The 26059-nt window shown below is 43.3% G+C and overlaps 1 protein-coding gene and 1 non-coding gene across 2 annotated transcripts; both read right to left on the bottom strand.

The window, feature by feature from the left end:
* Positions 1 to 1366: 1366 nt before the first annotated feature.
* Necap1 (NECAP endocytosis associated 1) lies at positions 1367 to 17156 on the bottom strand. Its single transcript, XM_036182444.1, has 8 exons — positions 17017 to 17156; positions 9096 to 9196; positions 8846 to 8950; positions 7910 to 7991; positions 7103 to 7211; positions 6468 to 6651; positions 3466 to 3568; positions 1367 to 2955 (listed from the first exon to the last, which is right to left on the bottom strand). The coding sequence occupies exons 1-8, from the start codon at positions 17109 to 17111 to the stop codon at positions 2907 to 2909; spliced, it is 828 nt and encodes a 275-aa protein (XP_036038337.1). The 5' UTR covers positions 17112 to 17156; the 3' UTR covers positions 1367 to 2906.
* Positions 17157 to 18338: 1182 nt separating this feature from the next.
* On the bottom strand, positions 18339 to 18445 carry LOC118581018. Its single transcript, XR_004944658.1, has one exon. It is a non-coding gene; the product is annotated as a U6 spliceosomal RNA (small nuclear RNA).
* Between the last annotated feature and the right edge of the window lie 7614 nt (positions 18446 to 26059).

The raw sequence follows: 26059 nt of genomic DNA, 5'->3' as shown, positions 1-26059 counted from the left end.
CTGTGCATGTAAAATTGGGGTGAAGTCTGAGTAACTGTTGTTTTTAACAAGATCTCTATTGTCCAATTTTACCAACAGACTCCAGAGCCAGATGCTGGGGTCAAAGCCTGCTAACTCAGGGAGGAAAAGAAACACCCAGCTGTCCTTCCTCCTCTGCCCATGTCCCCAAAGCCTCCTCCTCCTCCTCCACAATCTCAAACAAAATTCCTCCAACTGAATGTCCCTCCCTTCCACTTTCTATCTGTCCTCCTGACTCTTTCTCACTTTCTATGTTTTTTTCTTAGTCATCCTATCTTTACTTCCTGTTGCTTGCTCTGTCTCTTGACCTATGGTTGACTTTATTTAATCCTATTGACAATATTCAAGCAGAAAGCTTTTGGATTAAAGGTGTGTGCTAGGGCTGAGCCACACAACTAAAAACAGGTTTTTCCAGTAAATAATACAATCTCGGTTTTCACGGTGTGATCAAATATCCTTCAGGACACTTTCTGTCCTCGGGAAGTGTCCCACTAACCAAGAGAGGAAACCCAGCACCAAGGGGCCTGACCGGACCAAGCCTTGGGAAGACTTCAAAGGCTGCGAGGTGGCAGCTCTGCCCCAGCCTAAACTCCCAATCTCTGGGAAAACCTTGGGTTTGTCTTGAAGTTCAGTGGCTGAGGCAAGTGACTCTCTTATGTGTGCCATTCTCAAGACAGGGTCACATTCCATACCAACACGGGTCACTTGGGTACAAGCAGGTATGCAGAATCACTTCAAAACCATGTATTACAGGTCCTTGGATCATTTCAAGGCAGATTATTTTATTGTTTTGTTTGAGTGATAAGAATTCCCTATACTTTTTGGATGCTATCCCCCTTACTTAGTAAATTTTCAATTTTTCCATTATATTGTCTTTTCTTTGTTGAGTGTTTCTAACACTATACAGAAATTTTCCAATTTGCTTCTTGGACTCTTGGCTATGTAGCCAAGAGATGATGAATTTCTAGTCTTCCTGCTTCCGTTTCCATGATTGCTAGGATCGCGTGCATGCACCATGTCCAGTGTTATGTGGTGCTGAGGCCTGAACCCAGGTTCTGCACATGCTCAGAAGCACCTATCAACTGTGTCTGTGCAATCCCCATCAAGGCCCTTTTCTGTATTCCTCTAGTTCAGTGGTCCTGGGTAGTAAGTGCTGGGGGGGAGGGGTTAAGTGACAAGTGTCTGCCAGAGTGACAAGTGCATGGGCCTCTTCTTTTGTCCTGATCCAGTTAAATTAAAAAGACAAACGGGGCTGGGAATGCATCTAAGTAGTAGAGTGCTTGCCTAGCATGCACAAAGCCCTGGGTTTAAATCCTACCACTGGTAAAGAGAGAGAAAAACCAAAAGATGAAAACAACACCTTTTTTCATATCTTTAATTACCATTATTGCACCAATACAGCATACGCTTTATATACATATATCTTCAACTTCATTTTCAGCAATTCAAATACATAATATATTATCATCTTAAGAATACAAAGAACACAAAATGGAGGAAGATTGAGAAAATAGTTTCCCATTAGTTAGTCACTATATTTTCTATATTTTCCTCTTAGTGTCTTTATTGGAACCTTAAATGTCCTGCCATGGCTCTGCAAGAAGAGAGCTGCCTGGAAAGGGGAGGTGATGGGAAACAAATGGACCCCAAGTTTGAAAAAGCTAAGAAAAATATCCAGGGGAAATAATGTATTTGAAATTAAATATAAGGACCCTCTTCAGCCAGAAGGGACATATCCAAACAGATGCTCACAGAACAATGTAAATCCTCTCGTTCCATCCTCAAATTGTCCAACAAACAAATGGGCAGTACCCACTGACCTGAACAGGACTTTCTTCACAGCACTGTAAAAGGAATGATGGGCAGAGGGACAGGAAAGTGATGGGAACGGTAACTTGCTTTAAGACATCCTAGCTGGGTATCGAAGCCTGGGGCAAAGGCTGGGGTAAAGCTGTGATTAACCTCCTTCACACTGACAATTATATGACAGCAGCTTCCGTGGACGGCTAAATGGACTGAAAGAAATGTTTATGGGAAGGGACCCAGACCAGGCAGCAAGGCATGTGGGTACTGCATGGGAGCTGAATGTGTCCACTTCTCTGCTCTGCACATCAAGTTCAAACCGTCAGGTCACACACAGGGTGAGTCAAGATTAATGCTATGCTTCAAAAGCAGCAAAAACACTTCTGAAGACTACAACATGGAAAGCACAGCCCCTTGATCCTTCTTCATCTCAGAAGTATCCACCATCAAAGATGCTGCACTATTCAGCAAGTAGAAAACAGCGGGGTGCCTTTTATGAAAGGAAAAGACATGAAAACACACAAGGTGAGGGTGCTGTGGCCAGCACTGGATGCTCACTAAATGGTATAAGCCTAAAGGAGGCCTTACAGAAGAGACCCAGTTGCTCTTTCTGCGAATCTACCCCCATGAAAATTCTAACTTTGTAAGCACTGAAGCCCGACTGCCCACTCTTGGGTTAGTGGGAAAGACAGTTTCAAGGCATTTGCCTCTCCTAAAATTGCTAACTAGGGCATCACAAAAAGATACACAAGAATCATGAGATGATTCTGAAGTAAGTTCAAGAATTTACAGATGTCAGAGGTCACTCCCAAAGCTGGCCTTCTCAACTCTGCAGTCGGCCATTGTGATAATTTCCGCTACTCCTCTGCCTTGGCTGTGAGCAGGAAACAGCAGACGGTCTCCTGGTTGTACAGCAAGTAACAGAGAGGAAACCAAAACTCCAGCCTGGAAGCAACAGAGAAGCTACGGAAGATTGTCCACTGATTGGTTCTGGAAAATGAAGCGGTCCCAACTCCCTCATAGAACGGTGCCCTCGAGGTCATTTTTATTCTTCAAGTGTGTCCTTAGCATCTTGCCAAAGATACTCAAAACTGGACCCAGTTGGATGGCTGCGGCGCCTGGTTTGGAACAGAGCTGCACAACGGGAAGAGACAGAAAGCCAAGGTGGCACATCAGAATGAGGTTCCAGTCTTCACTTCCGAGTCTAAAACCTGCTGTCAGAATGTGTGAAAGAACTCCCTCCGCACACCGTCTCCACTTGCCAGGGCCTGGGATGCAGGCGCCTCTCCCTGCGCTTTCTTCCTACTAGCCCAGCACACCTTCCCTGTCTCCCTGGAACCCGGACTGAAAGCCACAGACGGCAGTTGCTTTCCTGACGGTACACATGCTCTATGACAATGACTCTCAACCTGTGGTCACAACCCCATGGAGGGTGAACAACCCTTTCACTGGAGTCACGTATCAGATATTCACATATGCTTCATAACAGCAGCAAAATTAGTTATGAAGTAACAACGAAAATAATGTTATGGTTGGGGGTCACCACAACATGAAGAACTGCATTAAAAGGTCACAGCATTGGGAGGGTTGGGAACCACTGGCCTCCACCCCAAGAGAGAGGCTGCTGGGTGCACTGTCTATTACCTGGATGCAGTGCTGAAGTCTCCCCACAAGTCACTGCTCGTAGACACTGGAGCTGGTGCTGACGTCGTGACAGGAGCAGGGGAATCCAAATCTAAAAGGATATCTGAAGGGGGTGGGGGTGGAGTTTAATCACGTAACTGCTCAGAACTGGAAACGGTTCAGGCGCTCTTCAACGATCAGAAACACCGCAGTAAATACATTTACTCAGCAACGAGGAGAACCCCATACAGGACAAGCTGGGGTGCACCTCTAGAGACTCACACTAAGTGAAAATAGCCAGTCCCCAAAGTTTACATGCTATGTGATTCTACCCACCTAATAGTCCTAAAGCAATAAACACAAAGCAGATGAGAGATTGACAAGAGTCAGGGATAGAAGAAGGAAGGCTCAGACGGGAGTGGTTATAAAAGGGTGACACCAAGGATTCTTAGAGTGAGGCTGGAGAAATGGTTCAATAGTTAAGAACATTCTCTCTCACTTAAGTGCTGCTCTTCCAGAGGACCCAAGTTCTCTGTCCCTAAGTCTAGTGGCTCACAACCACCTCTAACCCCAGCTCCAGGGGCTCAATGCCTTTGGCCTCTGAGGGACCTGCACTTAACGTTAAAAATAATAAATCTTAGCCACAAGGCACACACCTTTAATCCCAGCACTCGGGAGGAAGCAGGAAGATCTCTGAGTTTGAGGCCAGTCTGGTCTACAGAGTGAGTTCCAGGACTGCCAGGACTACACAGAGAAACCCTGTCTCAAAAAGAAAAACAACAACAAAAAACAAACAAACAAAAAAAACTAAGCAAATAATAATAATAACAACAATAAATCTTTTAAGAGACTGAAAGTGATATAGACTTGTGCTTCAGCCTGACCATGAACACAGTGGGTCCATGAACCTACAAAGGGTAAAACTGCACAAACCCAAGGCCACCTACCTATGCAGACGTGTACACAGAATGAGAAACTTCAAGATCAGAAGACAATGTCAATGTTAATTTCCTGACTGTGACAGTCAAAAGAAAGTCTTGTAAGGTGTTATTAGTGAGGGATACTAAACAAAGAGGATACAAATTCTTTCCTTTTTCTTTGCTTTTTCAACTTGAGATAAAGTCCCAAGAGTTCAGGATGACCTGGAAGTTGTGTCATTTTGGATGACACTGAACTGCTTCTACCTCCAAAGTTCTGGGATTTGAGGTGTGTAGCACCACACCCACTTCCTTTCATTATTTCTTATAATGTGTATGAATCTTTAATACTCAAAATAAAAAGTGTAATTAAAAAACTAATCTTCAGCTATATGGTCACAGTTTTTAAGTTATTTCATTTATATTGCCTTGTTTGATGACTAAGTTGATCCCAGCACTCAGGAGGCAGAGGCAGGAGGATCTCTGTGAGTTTGAGGCCAGCCAGGTCTACAGAGGGAGTTCCAGGACAGCCAGGGATACAAAGAGAAACCCTGTCTTAAAAAACAAAAACAAAAACAAAAACAAACAAACAAAAACAAAAACCAAACAAACAAAAACTACCAAATTCTAATACCCAGTTTTCCAATATTAAATGTGTATATGTATATCCAAATATGAATACACAAACACACACACACACACACACACACACACACACACTTTCATTTCTTAGTGAGTTCTCTAGGCCAGCCTGGGTTACAAAGTAACATCCCCTCAAACAAAAAAAAAAAAAAAACAAAAAAACAAAAAAAAAAAAGAAAGTAATTCCTTTGATTGCTAAGTCTTGCCTTTCAAACGAGGAAATACAACTACATCTGCTATGTTACCTCTGGTCAGTAAGGACAAACATAAATGATTTTTGGTTGGTTTCTGTTTGAGCAGAGCTACACAGATCCAGCTGGTCTGAAGCTCACTATGTCGCCATGCAGGCTCAGACTTGAGATCCTCCAGCTTCAGCCTCCTAAGAGCTGCACCACATGTGTGGGCTACCACCTGACTGGAAGACCACAAACGTGCACAGGCCTTGATGTCGTCTTTTTACAGAATGGCTACTGTGCTCCAGAACTGTGCTAGGCCAGTACAGCATTAACCTCACCAACCTGGAGTAGTCTTTCACCTCCACTTTGCAAGCAAGCACACTGAGACGTAAAGACTAAGTAAGCCATGTGCTAGCACACACTCATAATCCCAGCACTTGGGAAATGGAGTCTTGGGTCAGGAATTCAAGGTCATCTTCAGTTACACAGCACATTCAAGGCCAGCCTGGGCTACATAAGACCCTGTCTCAAAAAAAAAAAAAAAGAAAAGAAAAGAAATTAACTGAAAGTAAGTAATTTTTAAAACTTTTATTTATGTATTTTTTTTTTTTAGGTATGAGTGCTCCATCTGCATGCATGCCAGAGACCTTCAGATCCCATTACAGATGGTTGTGAGCCACCATGTGGTTGCTGGGAATTGAACTCAGGACCTTCGGAAGAACAGCCAGTGCTCTCAACTGCTGAGCCATCTCTCCAACCCCAAGAGTAAATAAATAATAACTTTTTAAAGAGAGCTTAAGTAATGTTTACCAACTGCATTCAGACATGAGTAGCAAAGCCATAGTCAAAACCTTTTTATACCTCTCACTTACAAGCCTTCTAGCATCTAACCAACAAACAATGAAGGACAGAGTCCTTTTTCTTCTTTATTATTTTATTATTTTTAATTCCGGGCATGTGTGTCTGTATGTGGGCATGTCCACGTGAGTACCTGTACCCTCTGCAGCTGCCTGACCTGTGCGGGGGCTGGGAAGCACACTCACGCCCTCTGGAGAGCAGCGCTTATACTCAGACCACCCCTCCAGAGCAGAAGCAGTCTTTTAAATAACCACATGGTTTCTATCAAAGTACCTACTAGATGCCACTTCACCAGAAAAACTAGTCCCTTGCCAAAATCACCATGTCAGTACCAAAGCCAATTTCCTAGCGAAACTCCTTGGCAAATGGCTACTATTATCCATTTAAACCAAATTTTAAGGTAATTTTCATAGTTAAATATTAGATTTACCTGCATCACTACCTCCATGGTTAGATTTTGGAATAGGCGGTGGGGTGACGTGGTTGCTGATGGCAACAGAGGAGGATGGTGGGGGAATAGTGACTTTGCCTCCAGGGGGAGGTGGGAGTAAGCTCAGGCCCCCAGACCCTGTGGCCCGGGGCTTAGAAGCACCTCCTTTCTTGGTTGTAATGTTCTACAAAAGAGAGAGAGGTGTGTCACTGACCCAAAGAATAACAGGAAAATTTAAAAACAAAAAACAAAAAAACTGATACTCGGTCAGCATACGCCCTTAATCCCAGCACTCCGGAAACAGAAGTAGGCAGGTATGTGAATTCAAGGGTAGCCTGGTCTATATAGCAAATTCCAGGCCAACCAGGGCTATATACACTGATACCTTGTCTCCCAAAAGAAAATAGGGGCTGGAGAGATGGCTCAGCAGTAAATAGCACTGGCTGCTTTTCCAGAAGACACAGGTTTGAATCCCAACACCAGAACCCCACAGCAGCTAATAGCCAGCTGTTAACTCCAGTCCAGAGGAGTTAACACCCTCTTCTGGCCTCCACAGACATTGCATGCCTGTGGTGAATAAACATATGCAGGAAAACACCCATACACATAAAATAAAAAATAAAGAAATCACTTACCCCAATGCTCAACTTAATAGTCTGTCCTTCCTTGAAGCCTAAATCCAACTTGGGACGATTATCCATTTCCTGGGATTCTTTGGAAATCTCAGTTTCCTGCTTGACCCACCTTTGGGGAAATAATTGATCTCAGTTTGGAATTCCCTGACACAGAGTCTGACACAAATTTGGCTGTATCTCACTCAGATGAACTGGATTCCAGAGAGCCGAGTGGGGACCCAAAGACATGAGAGAGAAAAGGGGAACCATCCGAGAGGCCACTGGGTTCAGGGAGAGGAGCAACTCGGATGCACGGTAGATACAACCCTCCCAACAGTTCTCAGCCCTGTGGCAGAGTACTGCCCAAAGAAGATGTGGTAGTTCCCATATCCTTGCAGGTTCCATCTCTGGGCTTTAGATTTCAGAGTCCCGAACGATTAAGAGAGAGCTACACTGTCCTAGGTGCTGCTCACTACAGCTGTGCCCCACTCAGCTGGGCTGAAGAAATACAGGCACAAAACACAGCAGCCGCAGACTGCCAAGACTAGCAAACACCGGTCCACAGAGAGCCCACTGCTGCTGCACCACCCTCCACCACCTTTTCAAAGTAAGGGCAAATTCCCACAGGTATAAACAAGGGTCAACACAAACCACTGCCCGTGGATCTAAGATATTAATACAGGCTGTATGGACAGATGGGAACAGGCACAAGGATAAGGAAAAAGTAAAGAACAGACTACTGAATAAACCATGTGGCGACAGAAACACCCACACAGAAGCAGCACCCGTAACTATTTCCCCTGAGATCTAAGGACAAGCTTCACTCACTTGAAATGGTCCTGCAAGGACACATTAAAGTCGAAGGCATCCCCCCGATCGGTGAAGCCAATGCCAATAAACGCACTGCGACCTGTGAAAAGGAGGACTCTCAGAAAACATGGTCCTTATGACAACTTTTGCCTATCAGAGAAATACATGTCCCACGAACTGCAGAAAATCTGCTCAGTATTTCCTCACAGACCAGCAGTCAGCAGGTAACACGCAGCCGAAAGGCCAACTCTTCCCACACGGTATAAGTCTGAAAATGAAGTTCTTTTTTTTTTCTTGTAAAACACCAAATCTATATTTACATCCACATATAATAACGAAACTTTAAGCTGAATTATATCATGAAAATGAAGTTCTACTATCGACTTGGATAGATGTGTCCATGGCTACTTCACCCTGCAACCACCAAACTGGGAGCAACAGTTACAGCCTGGCCCACAAAGCCAAAAATATTTACTGTCTTTGGTTACCAACCTATTAAAAAGTCTGAAGAAGCCGGGCATGGTGATGCATGTCTTTAAGCCCAGCAAAGGCAGGCCAGTCTCTGAGTTCCAGGACAGCCTGGCATACACTACAAGTTCAAGGCCAGCCAGGACTACAACGTAGTGAGACTCTATCTTGAAAAAAAACACCTGAAATGGCTGAGAACTACTGCCCTAAAAATGGATGATCCAAAGCCCCCATCAAAACCACCACAGCAACTGTAACATGCTCTCTTTTGCTAAATAATCATTTTGATTATTTTACCTTAAACTCAACTCAACTTAAGACTCTTATCTATAAAATGTTAATCCTTTCCCTTCGATAACCATAGCAACTTTGAAAAAGAAGAAAGAAAAGTTAACAAGAGGAAGAGAACTGTAATAAGGACATGACTGGGCTAGAATGCATTCACTATTTCCTGACCTTACCCACTGAACACCCCAGCTCTCTTACCGGTACCATCCTGGATCCTGATCACAAAGTAGCGGCTGGAGTCTGTCACCGTCTCCACAGCGATACCAGGGTACTGCTCTACTGGTGCCTGAGCAAAGAGCTCCCCTAACAGCAAGAAAGAATCCTCCTTGAGCAGCAGAAGAAAAGCTAACTCCAGCTAGCAGGTGCTTTTCCATGCCAGTCCCAATTTGAGGGACTGACAGAAGTACACCAGCCCAGCGCCCCATGTCTGAGAGGTCCCGGCACTTACCTGAGACTTTATCTTCCAGTTTGATGTAGGCGACCTTCCCTTTTGAAGTGATTCGCAGGCGACCAGTCCAATCAGGCTGGTCTAACTTCCAGTCAGATGCCCTATGGAAGGAAATGGCAAGCCTGAGGACTCAGGTACATTCCTTTTGTTTTGTTTTTTTCAAGACAGAGTTTCCTGTGTAGCCCTGGCTGTCCTAGAACTCACTCTGTAGACCAGGCTGGCCTCAAACTCGGGAGATCCTCCTGCCTCTGCCTCCCAATTGCTGGGTTTCCACTGCCCATATTTGTTTTCCTATGCTAGAGGTCTTATTCTTTCTGCGTATTAAATAATTGTGAGAAATAACTCAAGCTTCCCTTAAACTGGGGCCTCATGTTTTAATGTCTAATGCAGACGTGGTGGCACAGGCCTTTAATCCCCATACTAGGGAGGCAGAGGCAGGTGAATCTCCATGAGTACAAGACCAGCCTGGTCTACAGATCAAATTCCAGGACAGCCAGGGCTGTTACAGAGGAACCCTGTGGTAGTTTGAATGTAATTGGCCCCTGTAATCTCAGAGGGAGGGACACTTAGGAGATATGGTTTTGTTGGAGTGGGTAGGCCTTGTTGGAGGAAGTGTGTCACTGTGGGGCAGGCTTTAAGGTTTCCTATGCTCAGGATACTACCCAGTGTCTCAATCAACTTCCTGCTGCCTGCAAGGTGTAGCTACAGTACCATGTCTACCTGTATGTCACCATGATAATGGACTGAACCTCTGAAACTGTAAGAGAGCCACCCCAATTAAATGTTTTCTTTGTGAGAGTTGCCGTGGTCATGGTGTCTCCTCACAGCAATAAAAACCTTAACTAAGGCAGGAGCTGGTACACAGGGGCTGGGGTACTACTGTGACGGGCCTGTTTTTGTTTGGAGGAATCTGGACTTTGGTACTTTGGGTTATAAAAGCAGTGGAAATGCTTTAAGCACTGCTTAATGTGCCATACTAGTAGGAGCATGGGAGACAGAGATGCTAAGAGTTATTTGAACTGTCCAGGGGGCGCAAGAGGTTTCAGAGGAGAATCAGTATGTCGCCTAGAGACAGCTCTTGAGATATTGTGGTGAAGAAAGTGGCTGCTTTTTGCCCTTGTCCAAAGAGAATGCCTGAGGCTAAAGTGAAGAGTTCTGGATTAATTCCATTGACAGAAGAAATCGCAAAACAGCCTAGTACTGACTCTGTTGTATGGTTACTAGTTTTCATGTTTATGAAGATTTATAATGAAAAGGAGCAAGCTGACCAGGGTAAATAACAAAATGTAAATTTTGAGGAGAAAAAGAATACCAGGAAGTAGAATCAAGCTAAGTCTTGTGTTCAAGGAGATTAAGAAATAGAACATAGGGAGAGGTGACCTCTGGGCAACATCCCACCCAGCTAAGTTTTCGGCCTGTGAAAGGAACTAAAAAAACCTCAGAGCTTGGTGTGGTGGGGCACACTTTTAATCCCAGTACTGGGAAGGCAGAGGCTGGCAGATCTCTGAGTTTGTCTGAGTTTGAGGCCAGCCTGGTCTACAGAGCCAGTTTCAGGACAGCCAAGCTTAGGCAGTAAAGGACAGAAAGCTGGTGAAGACGTAATTAGAAGAGAGGACCATGTTCCAGGCCCAGGAAGCAGCAGATCTTGGCAACTTCAGTCATATGGTTCTGGAATAAAGGATAGAAGAACGGGGCCATGGAATGTGCCTCCATGCCTGAGGAAAGCCACTTAGGCAAGGAATGTGTCAAAGGTGTCTCTGAATGGAGGCCTAGTAGAAAGGTCATTACATGAAGCTGTGAGTTAAAGCCTGGATTGCCTTGGAAAACCCAAGATGTTGGAGATGTCAGAGTCATGGGATACCTGCCAAAGATAGCTGCTAACAGTCAGTGGAACCGGCCCAAAGAAAGAAGTGTGTTGCAGTCAACAGAGCTGAATGGAGTTGGGGATCTGAAGAGAGTTTTGACATCAGGCATGGAGTGTAGAGCCTGGAGTCTGCCCAGCTGGTTTTCAATCTTTCTTTGGTCCAGTATTTCTTCACTATGAGGTCCTTAATTTGATCCCCCAATACCAGAATAAATAAATAAGTATGTGAATAAATAAATAAATGAATGAATGAATAAAAATTGAGCTGGGTTTCAAGGTGTATGCTTTTAATCCCAACAATCAAGAAGCAGAGGCAGGCAGACCTCTGTAGTTTAGGGCCACCCTATTCTACATAGCAAGCCCATCTGAAAAAAAAAAAAATTCTAACAATACAATTTCTCCTATGATGCCACTCTCCTACCTATAGATAATTTTCTACCCAATAGTGCTTCATTACTCAGGGGACAACAAAGTCCATCCACTAGATGAAACAGCTTGGTAACAGAAGTGTCTGTGTTTACAGGGTACTTATGAAGTAGGAGGCACTATTGTAGTAGATGCTTGAGATATCACAGCAAGCAAAACATTCTTCCCCTCAGAAAGCTTACATTCCAACAGGAGGCAAACAACAAAAAGGAAGCATAATAAATTCAGTACCTTAGGTCATTAGTTTAAGGAGAGAGGGAAATGTAAAGGCAGATAAGAAAGTCTAGGACAAGGGGGACAGCTTACAGGATTCAAGAGTGACCAGAAGCTGAGAACAAAGCTCAGTGGCCAAGGGCTTGTTTAGCATGCACCAAGCCCTGGGTTCAATCCCCAACACCACCAAAAAAGGAAGCAGTCAGGGTAGCCTCACCAAGAAGGTGAAATGTAGGTAAAAGTGTGGAATAAAGAGTGGCACAAAGTTTGTGGAGATAACCACCTGCTTTTAGACTGAAGCTGAGGCCTGCTCCATAGGAAGGAGTTCAGGCCTGACACTGTAAAACTGGTCAAAAGCCTCGGGCTCAGGAGGACACTTAAAAAAGGTAGAGCAGGTGAAGGTTCCTTCTGGGTGCCTGAGGGAAAACACTGTAATGTTCTCACCTCTAGTGCAGAGGTGCTGAGGTGAAAGCATGCTCACGGGAGAAGGAAAAACAAAAAGGCCAGACCATGCAGGACCTTGCAAGCCATCAAAAGCACTGCAGCTCTTAAGCTGAGTGAAAAATTAGCTAGGACAGGTTTAGACAGCTATGTGACCCGGTCCTCCTTGGGTTCTAGGGGGATTACTATGTCTGCTGTGTGGAAAAGAGATGTAGGAATGTGATGGCTGAAGCAGGGCACTTAGTTAAGAACGCTGCAGTGAGTCATGAGAGGGGCTTGGAAGGCACAGGGGCCAAAGCCACTAACTAGATTCTAGATGCATTTAAAGTAAAGGCAGCAGAATTTTCTGATGCCAACGTTAGGTGTGGGGGCCAGGGGAGAGTCAAGACAAACTCCAAACTGTTCAGCCTGAGCAAAGAAACCACATGACTAAAATAAGGAAGGCTATTTGTAGACCCTGTCTGGACAGATGGAGGTTGAATTTTCAATATGCTTAACTGAAGATGTCTAGGAGCTGACAGCTGAGTATATGAGAGCAAAGTTCAGGAAAGACATCTGAAATGTAATACCACTGTTTACAAACCATCTGAAAACCCAAACACTTGTTATCTGTGTTTATATGAACCTCAGTAAAATCTAGTATGTTATTTATGACCAAGACTATAAAACATTGAATTCAGATTATGTTTTGTTAAGGATGTTGAGAAGGGGGAAATATGTTAATAATTTACCTCTTATGAACCCAAAGACTGCAAAGTGTGGTGTGCCTGCCTAAAATCCTTTAGGAATTAAAAGAAGGAATACTGTGACTTCAAGGGAAGCCTCAGCAACATAGGGAGTGTGAGGCTTGCCTGATCTACAAAATTAAGGCCCTGTCTCAAAACAAAACAAAAATAAAAAACCAATACTTATAGGCAAGAAAAGTAACAAGATACATCTGAACAACAGAAAATTTAATAAGACAGTAGGTTAAAAGGAAAAATTAACAAAAAAAAAAAAAAAAAAAAAACAGAAGATTTTTGTCTTTGCAGTGTTTGGGATCAAACCTAGGACCTTGAGTATGTTGGGCAAGCACTCTACCACACAGACCCCATCCCCAACAGAGCTTTTGAATAAGACTGTAAAATAATCCTTCCCTCTTGATGGTCTACCTTCAATGACTCAAGTTCCTGAATCTGATCCAGATTAGAACATTCTACAAGTCCTCATAGATTAACTTTTTTATTACATTTGTTTACTTGCTTGTTTATTTATTTGGGGAGGGTAACATGCATGCCATGTGAAGTTAGATGACAACTTACAGGCATCTATTCTCTCTTCCTATCATGTGGGTCCTGGGAATCAAACCCAGGTAACCAAGCTGGGCAGCAAGCACCTTTACCCACTGAGCTATCTGGCTTGCCCCTATTAATTTTTTTCAATAAATCATTATTTACTGAGGTCATACCACCAACAGTCAGATATAGTTTGAATGGGAAATACTGGGAATATGCCAATTAGTTGTATTTCTTTGGACAGATACTTTTGTCATTTTATCTTGGTATCTAGTACCTTTAAATATTTAACAAATTCTCAATAAATAAATGGATACATGCCAGTAATTTCCTTCATCTTTGATCCTTAATTCCTCTTCCTCTCTAAAACCAAGCCTAAAGAATTCTTAGTTTTGCTGGTCTCATAATGATGCTATAAACAAACCTCACTGGCCAGGTATGGTGATGAAAGCCTAAGTTCCACCAGATGGGAAGCAGAGGCAGGCAGATCTCTGGGAGTCTGGAGCCAGAAGGCTACACTGTGAGACCCTGTGTAAAACATAAATAAAACTAATCTCACAGTTTTTCACTTGCCTTAGCAAATCAAAATGTATTTATAAAGGAGAGGAAGAGAAGAAGAAAGGTAACAGCCATCAAGCACCTACTATATGCTTACATACATGACATACATACATTACACACATTCTTGTGACAACCAGGTGAGCATATCTTGTATGCTAAGTATCATGTGTTCATTTTCAAAGTTCAAGATGTGACTTTCCCACAAAATAAAGTTAAATTTATTTTGGTTTTTTATGGGGTTTTTTTGGAGGGGAGGGATAAAAAGGGTTTTCTTCCTCTATGTATGCCTGCATACAGATGACTGAAAGCCAGAAGGTATCCGATCCCCTGGAGGTGGAGTTACAAGCAGTTTTGAGCGCCTCCCACTGTACATGTTGGGAACTGAACCCAGGCCCTCTGCAAAGAGCAGAATGCTCTTAAGCACTGAGCCTTCTCTCCAGCCCTGTTTATGTTTTTGTTTCAGATTTTTAAGACAGAGCCTCCTGTAGGCAAGGATGGCCTTAAACTCCTGACCCACGTGCCCCCATCTCCAAGTGCTGGGATTACAGCTGTGTGCCGCCACTCCTAGCTTCCAATTTCACTTTTCTCTTTCCAGTCACTGTTCTGTAGGAGTAAGTAATGATAGAGTGAATGCCCCTTACATCATAATAAATGTCAAAACAAGCATAGGAAACAGAAAGATGAAGGGAAAAGGAAAAATTAAGAAATTGCTTTGAGGGGACAATGCAGTGGCCTGGTAAGAGGATAAAGCTGTGAATAAACTAGGAAGTAAAGGAGATGTAGATGGGAGCAGGGGAGTGTAAAAAGGCTTGAGGTAAAAGGAAAAGAGAAAACTTCAATATATAAGACACCATTTTAGAAGTCTTAACCTCTAAAGGAAGTCATGAGATACTCACTTTACTTAACAGTACAGTCATTGTTAGCTTAAGTGATTGGGTGGGTTACATAATCCAATTTCTTCTTTATGAATGCACTATCCATGTGTGTACGGTGTATGTGTGTGGGCACAGGCATGACACAACACATTCGTAGCAGTTAGAAGACAATCTGTAAAGTTAGTTCTCTTCTTCTCCCTTTACGTGGATTGGGGGATCAAACTCTGGTCTTCCAGCCTGCACAGTGCGTGTTTTACCTGCTGAGATGGCCCCCAATGTTTTCTTTCAGTAAGCTTTTCCTGAGTGCCTACTATGTGCTAGACACTATCCTGGTCCTGCTAGTCCATACAGACACAAAGTTTAACAGACTTCAATCTGTTCATCCTACACTGGAGAACAGGAAACTAAACAACCTATTAAAGCAGAGACAGAGATGAGCATAAAGTGCCGTGGAAGTCCACACAGAGCTGGCCTAAACCAAAATGCATCAGGTAGAGCGTCTGACAGAAGGCTATGTGCACAGTGGGTCATAATAGAGTACCTGTGACTACCATCAAGAAGCATGCTGAATTTCACTCATGGTCAATGTCAGGTCTCAGGGACGGCTCCCTGAAGAACTACCTCTGTCAACATACAACCCATGGGGCCAATGCACAGGTCTGCAAACACAAGCTACTGATTAATGACCAATGAACCTCTGGTTAAGAAGCAAATGGACTTGTGGAGAGGATAACTCTCCAGCAGAGGCAATGGCACCACCAAGAGAAAAACCAGGATGGTATGTCAATCAGAAATGGGGGAAGACTAGTATTTTATTTTGTAATGCTTAGTTATCCTACATTCTCTCATGTCCATTATATTATTTCATTTTACTCTCCAAAAAACCCTGTGAGGGAGGCTGGAGAAATGGCTCCGTGGTTAGGAACACTTGCTCTTGCTCTAGCAGCCAAGGTTCAGTTGCCAGCACCCATACAGTGGCTCCCCAACATCCATGACTCCAGGAAATCTGATGGAATCTTTTGACCTCTGTGAGCACAAGGCATACACATGCATACACATAGGCAAAACATTCATACACATATTATAAAATAAATACATCATTTAAAAAACAAAACCTTGTTGCTGGGAGGTAGTGCATAACTTTAATCCCAGCACTCGGGAGGCAGAGGCAGGAAGATCTCTATGAGTTCAAGGCTAGCCTGGTCTACCAAGTGAGATCCAAGACAGCCAAGGCTACTCGGAGAAACCCTGTCTTGAAAAAGAAAAAGGGAGGAAGAAAGAAAAAGGAATCAAACCCTGTCTGTCAGGCACATAAGAAGTGCACGGCATACTTTCATTACCTTCCCTCCAATTTTACAAATGAGAGAACTAAAGCCAGGCGAAGTTAAGAGATTGGCTCATAAACTATAAAACTATTTAGTGTCCTGGGCTCAGAATCCAGTTTCCAACACAAATCCCAGTGAATTCTCCTTGAACTCAGTTAACATCCTACATCCTCAAAACCTGGATTACAGGGGTGTCGGGCCTTAGGAGCAAAAATGCTGCACTGACTCTGGACAGGCTATAGGAGAGGTGATCAGGAGGTAGGAAGACAGAAATCCCTAGGTAATCAAAAGGTATCATGTGGGGACGGAGACACACACAGACACAGACACACACACACACACAGACACACACACACACACACGAAAAGAAACGCAATAGCTAATCATTGGAAAACAGGATTTTAACGTTTGCCCTCTGGGGCGCACGCGCGTGTGTATACACACACACACACACACACACACACACACAACCTAAAGGATGAGGATGATGACACTTGACGAGATCATTATATCATGCAAACATTGGACAGCAACACTATGTGTGCAGGGAGATCCGAAGTGGCGGGGGGGGGGGGGGAAGAAGAGAGGGAGAGAGTGCGCATGCTGTGTGCGTGTGCAGAGGCGCGCGCGTGGAGGATTACAAGCCAAAGGTCGCAGGAAGAGTAACAGATGGAGCAGGCATGAATGGAAGCAGATGACGAGGAGCAGATGATGTCCCGGGGGGGATGGGGAGGACAAGGGGAACGACGCATGAAGGCAGCAAGAAAATAAAACAAAAGAAAGAGTTCCAGCAAAACAGAAAAGTGGGGAGAGAGACGCTGGCAGCCTGGGTGGTGAGGCTAACCAGGAGACCGCTCGGAGGCAACGGCGCGGGCCGGAGCGTGCCGCCCAAGGACACACCCGTTACCCCGGCGGGCGCGGGCCCCAGACCCCGTTCAGTACCTGTAGCCGCGGTTCGAGGCCCGCGGCGGAATCCGGTAGACGCTGACGTCAGGCTTCACACACAGCACAGACTCGTATTCCAGCTCGGTCGCCATCTTGGCTCCGATAGCGCCGCGGGGGCGGGGCACGGGCGGGGGCGGGCTGAGCTGCCCGACGGCTTCCGCTGCGTCACTTCCTCTCGGCTTCGGCTTTGTGCTTAACCTCTGGGCGGCAGTAGTTAGCCGAGGGATGCAAAAACCTGGAAACACTGATGCGCGTGGCTCGCCATCTTGAGTAATGGCAAATACATGCTCAGTGGTAGAGCACTTGCCTGCCAAGGCCTTGGGCTCTATCTCTAACGAAAAATTAAAAATAAAAATTCAGTTCTCCTTAAGCCAAAACAATAAACAAAAAAGTCACTGAACATAGAGCAGAGGTTGAACAAAATGAATCTCTGCTTTCTCATTCTGTTCACATACTGTAAGCAACTGTCCCATGCAGAGTCTATTGTTACCGTGGTGTTTGTTTGTTGGTTGGTTGGTTGTTTGGGGTTTGTTTGTTTGTTTGTTTGTTTGTTTTGCAATTTTGTTGGTGACTCCATATTCAGAAAAGCCCCAATTACAGTGTTAAAAATCTATCTAGCGTTCCTCAGCATAAGAAGACCGGTGTGCCACACATCATGATGAGTACTGGGCGGTTCTGTCCCCAGATATGTTCTTTGTGCGCCCCAAATGTAAACTGACAACACTACCACTTAGAAACGTTTTAGCTGGCACAGACCTCTGGTGCCAAAACCAAGTCTGATCTCATTTTTTCACAGGAAACATTGGTAACAGTCTTCATCATTTCATTATATTGACTGGTTGACTTATTTTTCTGATTTGTCTACTTTACTTAAGAAATTCAATTCTTTTAAAACCAAGAAGAATTAGATGCGGCTGGTAAGGATATGGAGACTTGCTACTATCAAGTATTATTGCCAGGAATATAAATTGGTACAACACAGCTTTGAAAAGACATTTAGCAGAACTGGTCCAAATATTAAGTGTGTGTAAACTATGATTAACAATTGCACTATTTTTGTTTGTTGATGTTTGTTTATTTGGAGACAGGATCTCAATGTAGTCCAGGCTGATCTTGATTTCATTATGTAGTAGAGAATGAACTTGAACTTCTAATCAACTTGCCACCAGAGTTCTGGGATTACAGGTACATGCCACCACTCAATTTTGTTCAGTGTTTGGGATCAAATCCAAGGTTTTCTGAGAACTAGGCAAGCATTCTATCAACTTAGCTACACCCCCAACCCAAACTATTCTTTTCTTCTTTTTTTTTTTTTTTTTTTTAATGTGGAACGCTTCACGAACTTGTGTGTCATCCTTACGCAGGGGCCATGCTAATCTTCTCTGTATTGGTCCAATTTTAGTATCTGTGCTGCCGAAGCGAGCACCCAAACTATTATTTTCTATCTCATATACTTCTCCACATTTTAAGATTTTGTAAAGAGAATACATGCATCCTTGATGAAGAAGTAAAAAAGAGAAAGGACAGAAAAATGATCTGTTACTTGTTTCCTATTTCTAAACCTATGATCTCATTAAAGCCTAGGCCAAGTAACTATTCCACTTTCATTTCCTCTTTCTAGATCAACAGTGCTGACATTTGCTTACTTAAGAGCCTGGCCCATGACTCACCTTTTAAGTGTTTTTGCATTCTTTCTCTCCAAGTCTGGTCATCTTAAAGACTTACAGTTTCATACAGTTAACTCTTTCTAATCTTGTATTCTTTCTTGCAATATGTAAGATATGTATACTATAACCAACAGCAGCTTTCTCCAAGAATTTGCAGTTGGTCTATTATTTTCAAATCAACAAACATGAAGAGAATATACACACGGATCTCCTCCACATTAGTGTAAAGAGCACACCATTTTCCATAGTCTTAATCACCGTGTCCTGTCTAGCATAGATGACCATATTATCCAGTTTTTCACTGGTTATTGACAGTGATTTGTTTGTGGCAGCATCTCATTCTCTAGGCCAGGCTGTCCTTGAACTCATGGCGCTCCTCCTGTTTCAGCCTCCTGAGTGTTGGCTGTTACAGGTGCAAGCAACCACACTCACCTCCAGACTTATTTCTGCTTCTGAACATGTGTGTCCTGCAGCACAAATCTTGCTCATCTATTCCTTAGTAAGATTCCCTGAGATCTAATCTAACTACTACTTTCTCTGGAATATGTTCAACTTTTTAAAATATACATATATATTTATATGTATATATGTATATATAAATATACATAAATATATGTGTGTGTATATATAAAATATATGAGTGCTTGCCTACTTGCACCCACAGAGATCAGAAGGAGGCACTGGATTCCCTGGAACTGGAGTTACAGATGGCTATGTGGGTGCTAAGAACCAAACCTAGGTCCTCTACAAGAGCAACAAGTACTCTTAAACATTGCTTCACCCCCTTCTCACCTGTCTTAAATGGGACTAGTAATTGCCTCCTCTCAGAGATTACTTTTTTATATCTGTTCTAGTTCTTATCACATCACATTCAACTATTGATTAGTGTCTCTATTCACATCGTTTCCTAATGTTAGAGTAGGAAAAAAAAAAAAAAAAAAAGAAAAAAAAAAAAAAAAAACTGGTCAAGGAAATGGAATCTCTGGCCTGCCTGGAGACTTACCATTCCAGTTGGGCTGGTTCAGTCACTTAGGCTAAGGGACCATCCCTAGAAAGGAGGGCTCACCTTAAGCTATGTTAAAGAGATGGGTGGATTAATTGGTCCTTTAATGAAATACTGCACTTTTCCTTTCCAGAATCCCCTACCTAGTGCAGTGACTTATGAACTGCACCCATGGGGGGTTGTAAATCTGCTCACTTTTCTGAATTATTCAGAAAAATATACCTTTTCCTTTTCTTCTTTTTTGTCTCTTTTTCTAAGCAAAGTTTCTGTAACACTCTGGGCTTCCCCACCAGCCCAACACTGGGTTTCCTCACCCTTTCTCTAGAGCTTCCACCGTACCCATGTGGTGGCTTCCCTGTTATGTGTCTGACCCACAGCCAGCTGACATGGCATGGTTTTTCCCTTCTCTTCTCATCATCCTCTTCTGGACAGCTGCTGGGGTTTTAAAGCTTGCCTGCCCTGACATTTTTCTTTGAAACTAATAAAATTGTCTTTATACTTCCATTTGAGTCAATCCTTAAATCCTTTTATTAATGATATACCCAAAAGGGGACCTCAAATTCCCCTGTATCAATAGCATTCAGCATATTTTCTAGTACATAGTAAAATTTTAGACATATTTGTATTACATTATCATTACAACCTGATTGGCATTTGTTCTTTCCCAATCAAAATGCCTTGGTGGGAGGCAGAGGCCCACAGATCTCTATGAGCTTAAGGCCAGCCTGGGCTATGTTTAAGGCCAGCCTGGGCTGTGCAGTGAACACCTGTCTCGGCAGGGCATGGGATACCCTGATTGGAACTAGCTTCTATCCATGTAGAGGGTAGTTGGTTACACAACTCACAGGTTCAGATGAGCTGCTAAAAATCCAAATAATTTTCTCTTGTGTGACTTCCCAAGTATACATGATTTACTCAAGTTGTATAAAACTACTTCTCTTGGAAATGATGTCACCTCACCCATTTCAAATTGTGATTACTTTTAGATAAAATGTAAACATGAAAATGAGTCACAGTTTTATTGACTTTTTCCAATCTTCTTTACCAATACACAAAAAGTTATTTTTTATTTTTACAAGTTTATAAATTCTAACTTAATTTATCCAAAACAATATTACCAATGGTATTTATTGGAGTATAAAATTCCGTAACTCTTGGAGCTGGAGAGATGGCTCAATGGTTATATTGTACCCAGAGTCCCCCAAAAGACCACCAAGAGACCAAATCTGATGTAAAAGCAAAGTCTTTGTATTGTTATGAGTTAACTCAGTTCTCTCCATCTATCTGACAAAGCATCAGAGCAGGAGAGACCCCGAGTAGAAATGGGGCAGGGTTTTTAAAGCAAGGGGGGTTGGGGTCTCAGACAACATAGGAACAGAATTGGCTAGGGTTAGTTGGGGTTAACAGTTACCATTTTTGGGCAGGCCTGTACAAGTCCCAGGCTTTGCCCTTGAGCTTCCATAGAAGCTGGCTGACCTAGCATGTACTGATTATAGGGGCTGACTCGGTGACCCAGGCTCTGTCTTTGATTCATACACATAGCTCTAAGTTGGTGAGGGGTCCCAAACAGTAAACAATTGATTGAACCTTGAGTTGTCAGAGTACGTGCAGAAAGGGAGCTACTGCAAGGACTGTGTCTTTTGTTCACGGCCCTCCCAGAAACTGCTTGCTCAAGTCTCAGGAAACTGAAACTGAGGCCTGATCACTGAGAGAAGACTAAACAGCCTGTTATGGTGTCTGCCTGGTCCTTTCAGTTAAGTACACTGGCTGCTCTTCCAGAAGACCCAGGTTCAATTACAGCACCCACATGGTAGCTCACAACTGTCTGTAATCCAGCTCAAAGGGATTTGACACCCTCATACGACATAAATTCAAGCATAACACTAATGTACATAAAATAAAAATAAATTATTTTTTAGAAAAAGAGAAAAGATCATGTCAAGATACCCAAGTTACCTAAGGCACTAAGATTCAAGTTCAGCTTCCCTGTTTGGAGATTCTGATCTCCACATGGAGGCATAGGTTTGAATCCCACTTCTGACACAATACTGTTGCAGGAGCAGTGATGGCGCACACCATTAGTCCCAGCACCTGGGAGGCAAAAACAAGTAGATCTCCGTGAGCGAGCTTGAGACCAGCCTGGTCTACAGAGCGAGATCCAGGACAGCCAAGGCTGCAAAGGAAACCCTGTCTCAAACAAACAAAAAAGAGAAAGAAAAAAAGAAAGAAAGAAAGAAAGAAAGAAAGAGAGAAAGAAAGGAAAATCCCTAACTCCTGATGCTCCTACACAGTGCTAATAAAAATCATAATGAGATTTGAATCATTGTCTATATTTCTTTGCTCAAGTGACCCTGACTGGCATGAAGTATAAATCTTGTATTTTACATGTAAGAGATTTGCATCCTGGTCATAATGATTCATTTCTCTAAAAACATAGTTGATGAAGCAGCCAAGGTGGGAATCTCATAATTTTTGAAGCAACACTTTTCACCGCATCACACTATACAACTTGAGAAGCACCCAGGATGCTACTTACAAAATAACATATACAAGTTTTCCATTTAATATAAGCCAAAAGTTATTTCTCAAGTTAAAAAAAAAAAAAAAAAGTGCAGACTTTGTCTCCTGGGGGATTCCAGATCCTCTCAAGTTGACAATCATGTTAACACAGCTACTCTACACACAGGGAACTTAGCATCTTATAACCTAAGGAGATGCACTTGAAAGGAGGAAGTGAGAAAGAAATGTAATTCCTCTTTGAGCACATCTACATTTGATTTTTACAGTAGACATGCGCTAGGTTTTGAATTCAAAAGAACGACACTTTTAGCAGAGAACAGGACCACACGATGGACGAGTGGATAAAGGCACTTGCCGTGCAAGCAAGTCTAACCACCTGAGGTCAAGCCCAGAGCCCTCTTCAGACAGCTAGCCTGTGCCTCACAGCACAACAGGAACCAGATCCTGCCTCAAGAAGGTGGAAGGAGAACCAACCCTTGAAAGTCGTCCTTTGCGCTCCACACAAGTCATCACACACACACACACACACACACACACACACACACACACACACACACCTCATACATGCACACTAAAATCAAACAAAAACAAATATAAGGACATAAATGGTATCAGTCGCAGCATAATTCCAGGATATCTTTTGTTTTTCTTTGTTTGGGGTTTTTTGTTTGTTGAGACAGAGCTTCTCAGGGTAGCTCTGGCTGTCCTGGAACTCACTCCATAGACCAGGTTGGCCTTGAACTCAGAGATCTGCCTGCCTCTGCCTCCTTCCGGAGAGCTGGGCTTAAAGGCGTGTGCCACTACTGCCCAGTCTAATCCCACGGTATCTTAATTAACAGTGGATAATGTCAGCGGTTGGCCTGGATGTAACTATTCCTGCTCCTTGTGCTCCAATACCGTGCTATAGTTACTGAGTCTGGTTAAACGGGCCCGACCTGCACGCTCAGCTGACCGTCTCTAAATCTAAGGAGAAGTAAATTCTAACTGACTTGTTTACCATTCTCAATATCCAGAGCAGCACCTGGGACCTGAGTATTTTGCCCGTGACTCATCATGACCTTGTGACCTAGCACTAGAAATTTAGGATCAAAGCCATCTCAGCCTTGGGAGAAAACATTATCAACTCCTACTGCTCTGAAGAGCAAAGACTGTGTTGACAACCCTGGCTTAAAGTCCCAAATAAGAACCCTTAAGTTAGGTTCTGTTTCCTGATGATTTTAGAAAAATGTCTCTGCAGCAGCGACGGCAGGGGATGGTGATGACTCAGACCCAGGAGGGCTGAAGCAGTGATTCACCCTTTAAGAATCCTGGTAACAATGACACGAGGCATGTCACAAGTGCTAGCTGTAATTAGGAGAATAAGGCACTAAACCCAGCGTTTGCTTTTCACACTAGCTACAACCATTCCTTACTACATCATAAAACCGGTGGAGTCAGCATAGATGCTACACTGAGTCACTAAGAAAGTACTTCCTTCAAGCGTAGTGCTTACTCAGTGAACCGTCTTACAGGATGTAGCTCATAGCCTTGATTGTCAGGAAAAATCTTTTAGAACTTTTCATTACATTTATTTATTTGTGTACGTACCCACAGGCCTGTGTGTGTGTGTTGGGGTTTGAATGTGGAGGTCCCAGGATAACTTGCTAGAGTTACTTCTCTCCTTCCATGCGGGTTCTGGAGTCAAACTCAAGTTATCAGACTTGGCAGCAAGGGCCTTTAACCATTGAGCTATCAGGCAGCTCTATAATACAGTTTTTTATAGATATGATGAGGGGCTGGAAAGGTGGCTAAGAGATTAAGAGCACTGGCTGCTCTATCAGAGGATCTATCTGGGTTAGATTCCTAGTACCTACATGGTGGCTCATATGCCCTATTATTGCCTCTGTGGGGCCCAGGCACACAGTGGTACATAGACATACAGGCAAAACACCCATAAGAAAAAAAAAAAACACATCAGGCTTTGAGTTGGCCCACCCCAACATCTGCCCCATCTATGACCTGTTGGAATGAGTGCAGGATCTCCAAGAATCAGGGCAACAGTAGGATGGCCAAGGGAAGTTTCAGTGAGGCTTCAGCATTGATGGTGTACCAGAAGCCAGAGGCTTTGAACCAGACCAACGACTCATTACAATGAACATTTGCAAATAAAGCTGTTGGGACAAGGGGGTGTACTATGTGACACACCACAGCTTCCAGTGCCACTGCAACAGATGAAGAGGTGAGGGAGAGGTGGGAAAATGGGGGAGCAAAGTGTGGGGGTTTTGTTTGTTTTCTTTATTTAAATTTCCTTTGGGGAGGGGATGCTGCAGGGGCAAAGGGTGGATATAGAGGGACTGGGAAATAAGTGGGATTGCGGTGTGAAATTCCCAAAGATTCAATAAAAAAAAAACTCTTAAAAAAATTAAAAATTTAAAGCCAGACATGATGACACATGCCTTTATTTTTTTTGTTTTGTGTATTTGTTTGCTTATTTTGTTTTTGTTTTTTAGACAGGGACTCTCTCTACATAGCCCTGGAAGTCCTGGAACTCACTATGCAGACCAGGCTAGCCCCGGACTCACAGAGATCCTCCTGCCTCTGCCTCTTGAGTGCTGGGATTAAAGGCGTGCGCCAACACACACAGCATTTTTTAAAAAAGATTTTATTCTTTTTATTTTAAATTGTGTAAATGAGTGAGTGTGTGTGTGTGTGTGTGTGTGTGTGTGTGTGTGTGTGTGCAGATGACAAGGTGCTCCCAGCGAGCAAAAGAAAGGGTCAGATCATCTGGAGGTGAAGTTACAGGTGTTTGTGGGTGCTGGGAATGAAACTCTCATCCTCTGGAAGAGCAACAAGCACTCTTAACCTCTGACCCATCTCTTCAGTGAGTGCACACCTTTAATTCCTGTACTTAGGAGGCAGAAGCAGGTAGATCTCTGTGAGTTTGAGGCCAGCCTGGTCTATAGAGTGAGTTCCAGAATAGCCAGAGCTACACCGAGAAACCCTGTCTGGAAAAAAAAATTATGCTGAGATTCACAGGTCAATGATTTGTCTATCCGAGAGCTAACTTTATGGAAGGAAATCCTAAATGCCAAGGCAGCACATATGTATAACCTTCGTTTACCTGTTTGCATATATTGTTGAGGCAAATGAGGGATAGCTTAGCAGCCCAGGACTCCCATTGGCTTGGGCGGTGCACACTCCCCTCTTCTAACAAAGCACCTGGTAAATCTTAGTAACCTACATCAAGCTATGCACACATCCCTCTCCAAACAATGGAGTAAGTTTATCATCCCCCTTGCAAAAACCAAAAACCACTTGTCTGAAGGAGAATTTCTATTCAACTGTATTTGAGAACATACATTCTATGGAAAAACAGATGGCCAATCTGGCCTAGACCAGTTTTGGATGCCTTTGCCATAAGGCAAATTGTGTCTTCTAAGTTTTAAGGAGAACCCCCTGATTACTATCTTAAACCTATTTATAATTGGGTATGCCTATGATTAAAATTAGATGCATTATAGGAAAAAACATGCACAGTGAGCAAAGGCTTACCTAATCTAAACCTGTCAATCAAAATAGAAAAAAAACAAAAACAAAAACAAAACCTATTCTATACCTCTTAACAACCAAACTCCTTCTTTTGAATCCCATAAGAGGGACTGGAAAGAAGGCTCAGTGGTTAAGAGAACTAGTTGTTCTTGCAGAGGACCCAGGTTTAGCTTCCAGCTTCCCAAGGTGGTCCTCAACCATCCATACATAGCTCTAGTTCCAGGATTCTTCTTCTGACCTCTGCAGGCACCAGGCATCCATGTGGTCCACAGAGATACATACAGACAAAACATCAGTACAGTAAAGTAGAATAAATAAATAA

This window comes from Onychomys torridus, chromosome 3 (genome assembly GCF_903995425.1).
Source record: "Onychomys torridus chromosome 3, mOncTor1.1, whole genome shotgun sequence".
Classification (NCBI taxonomy): domain Eukaryota; kingdom Metazoa; phylum Chordata; class Mammalia; order Rodentia; family Cricetidae; genus Onychomys; species Onychomys torridus.
This window is presented reverse-complemented; position numbering and strand designations above follow the sequence as displayed.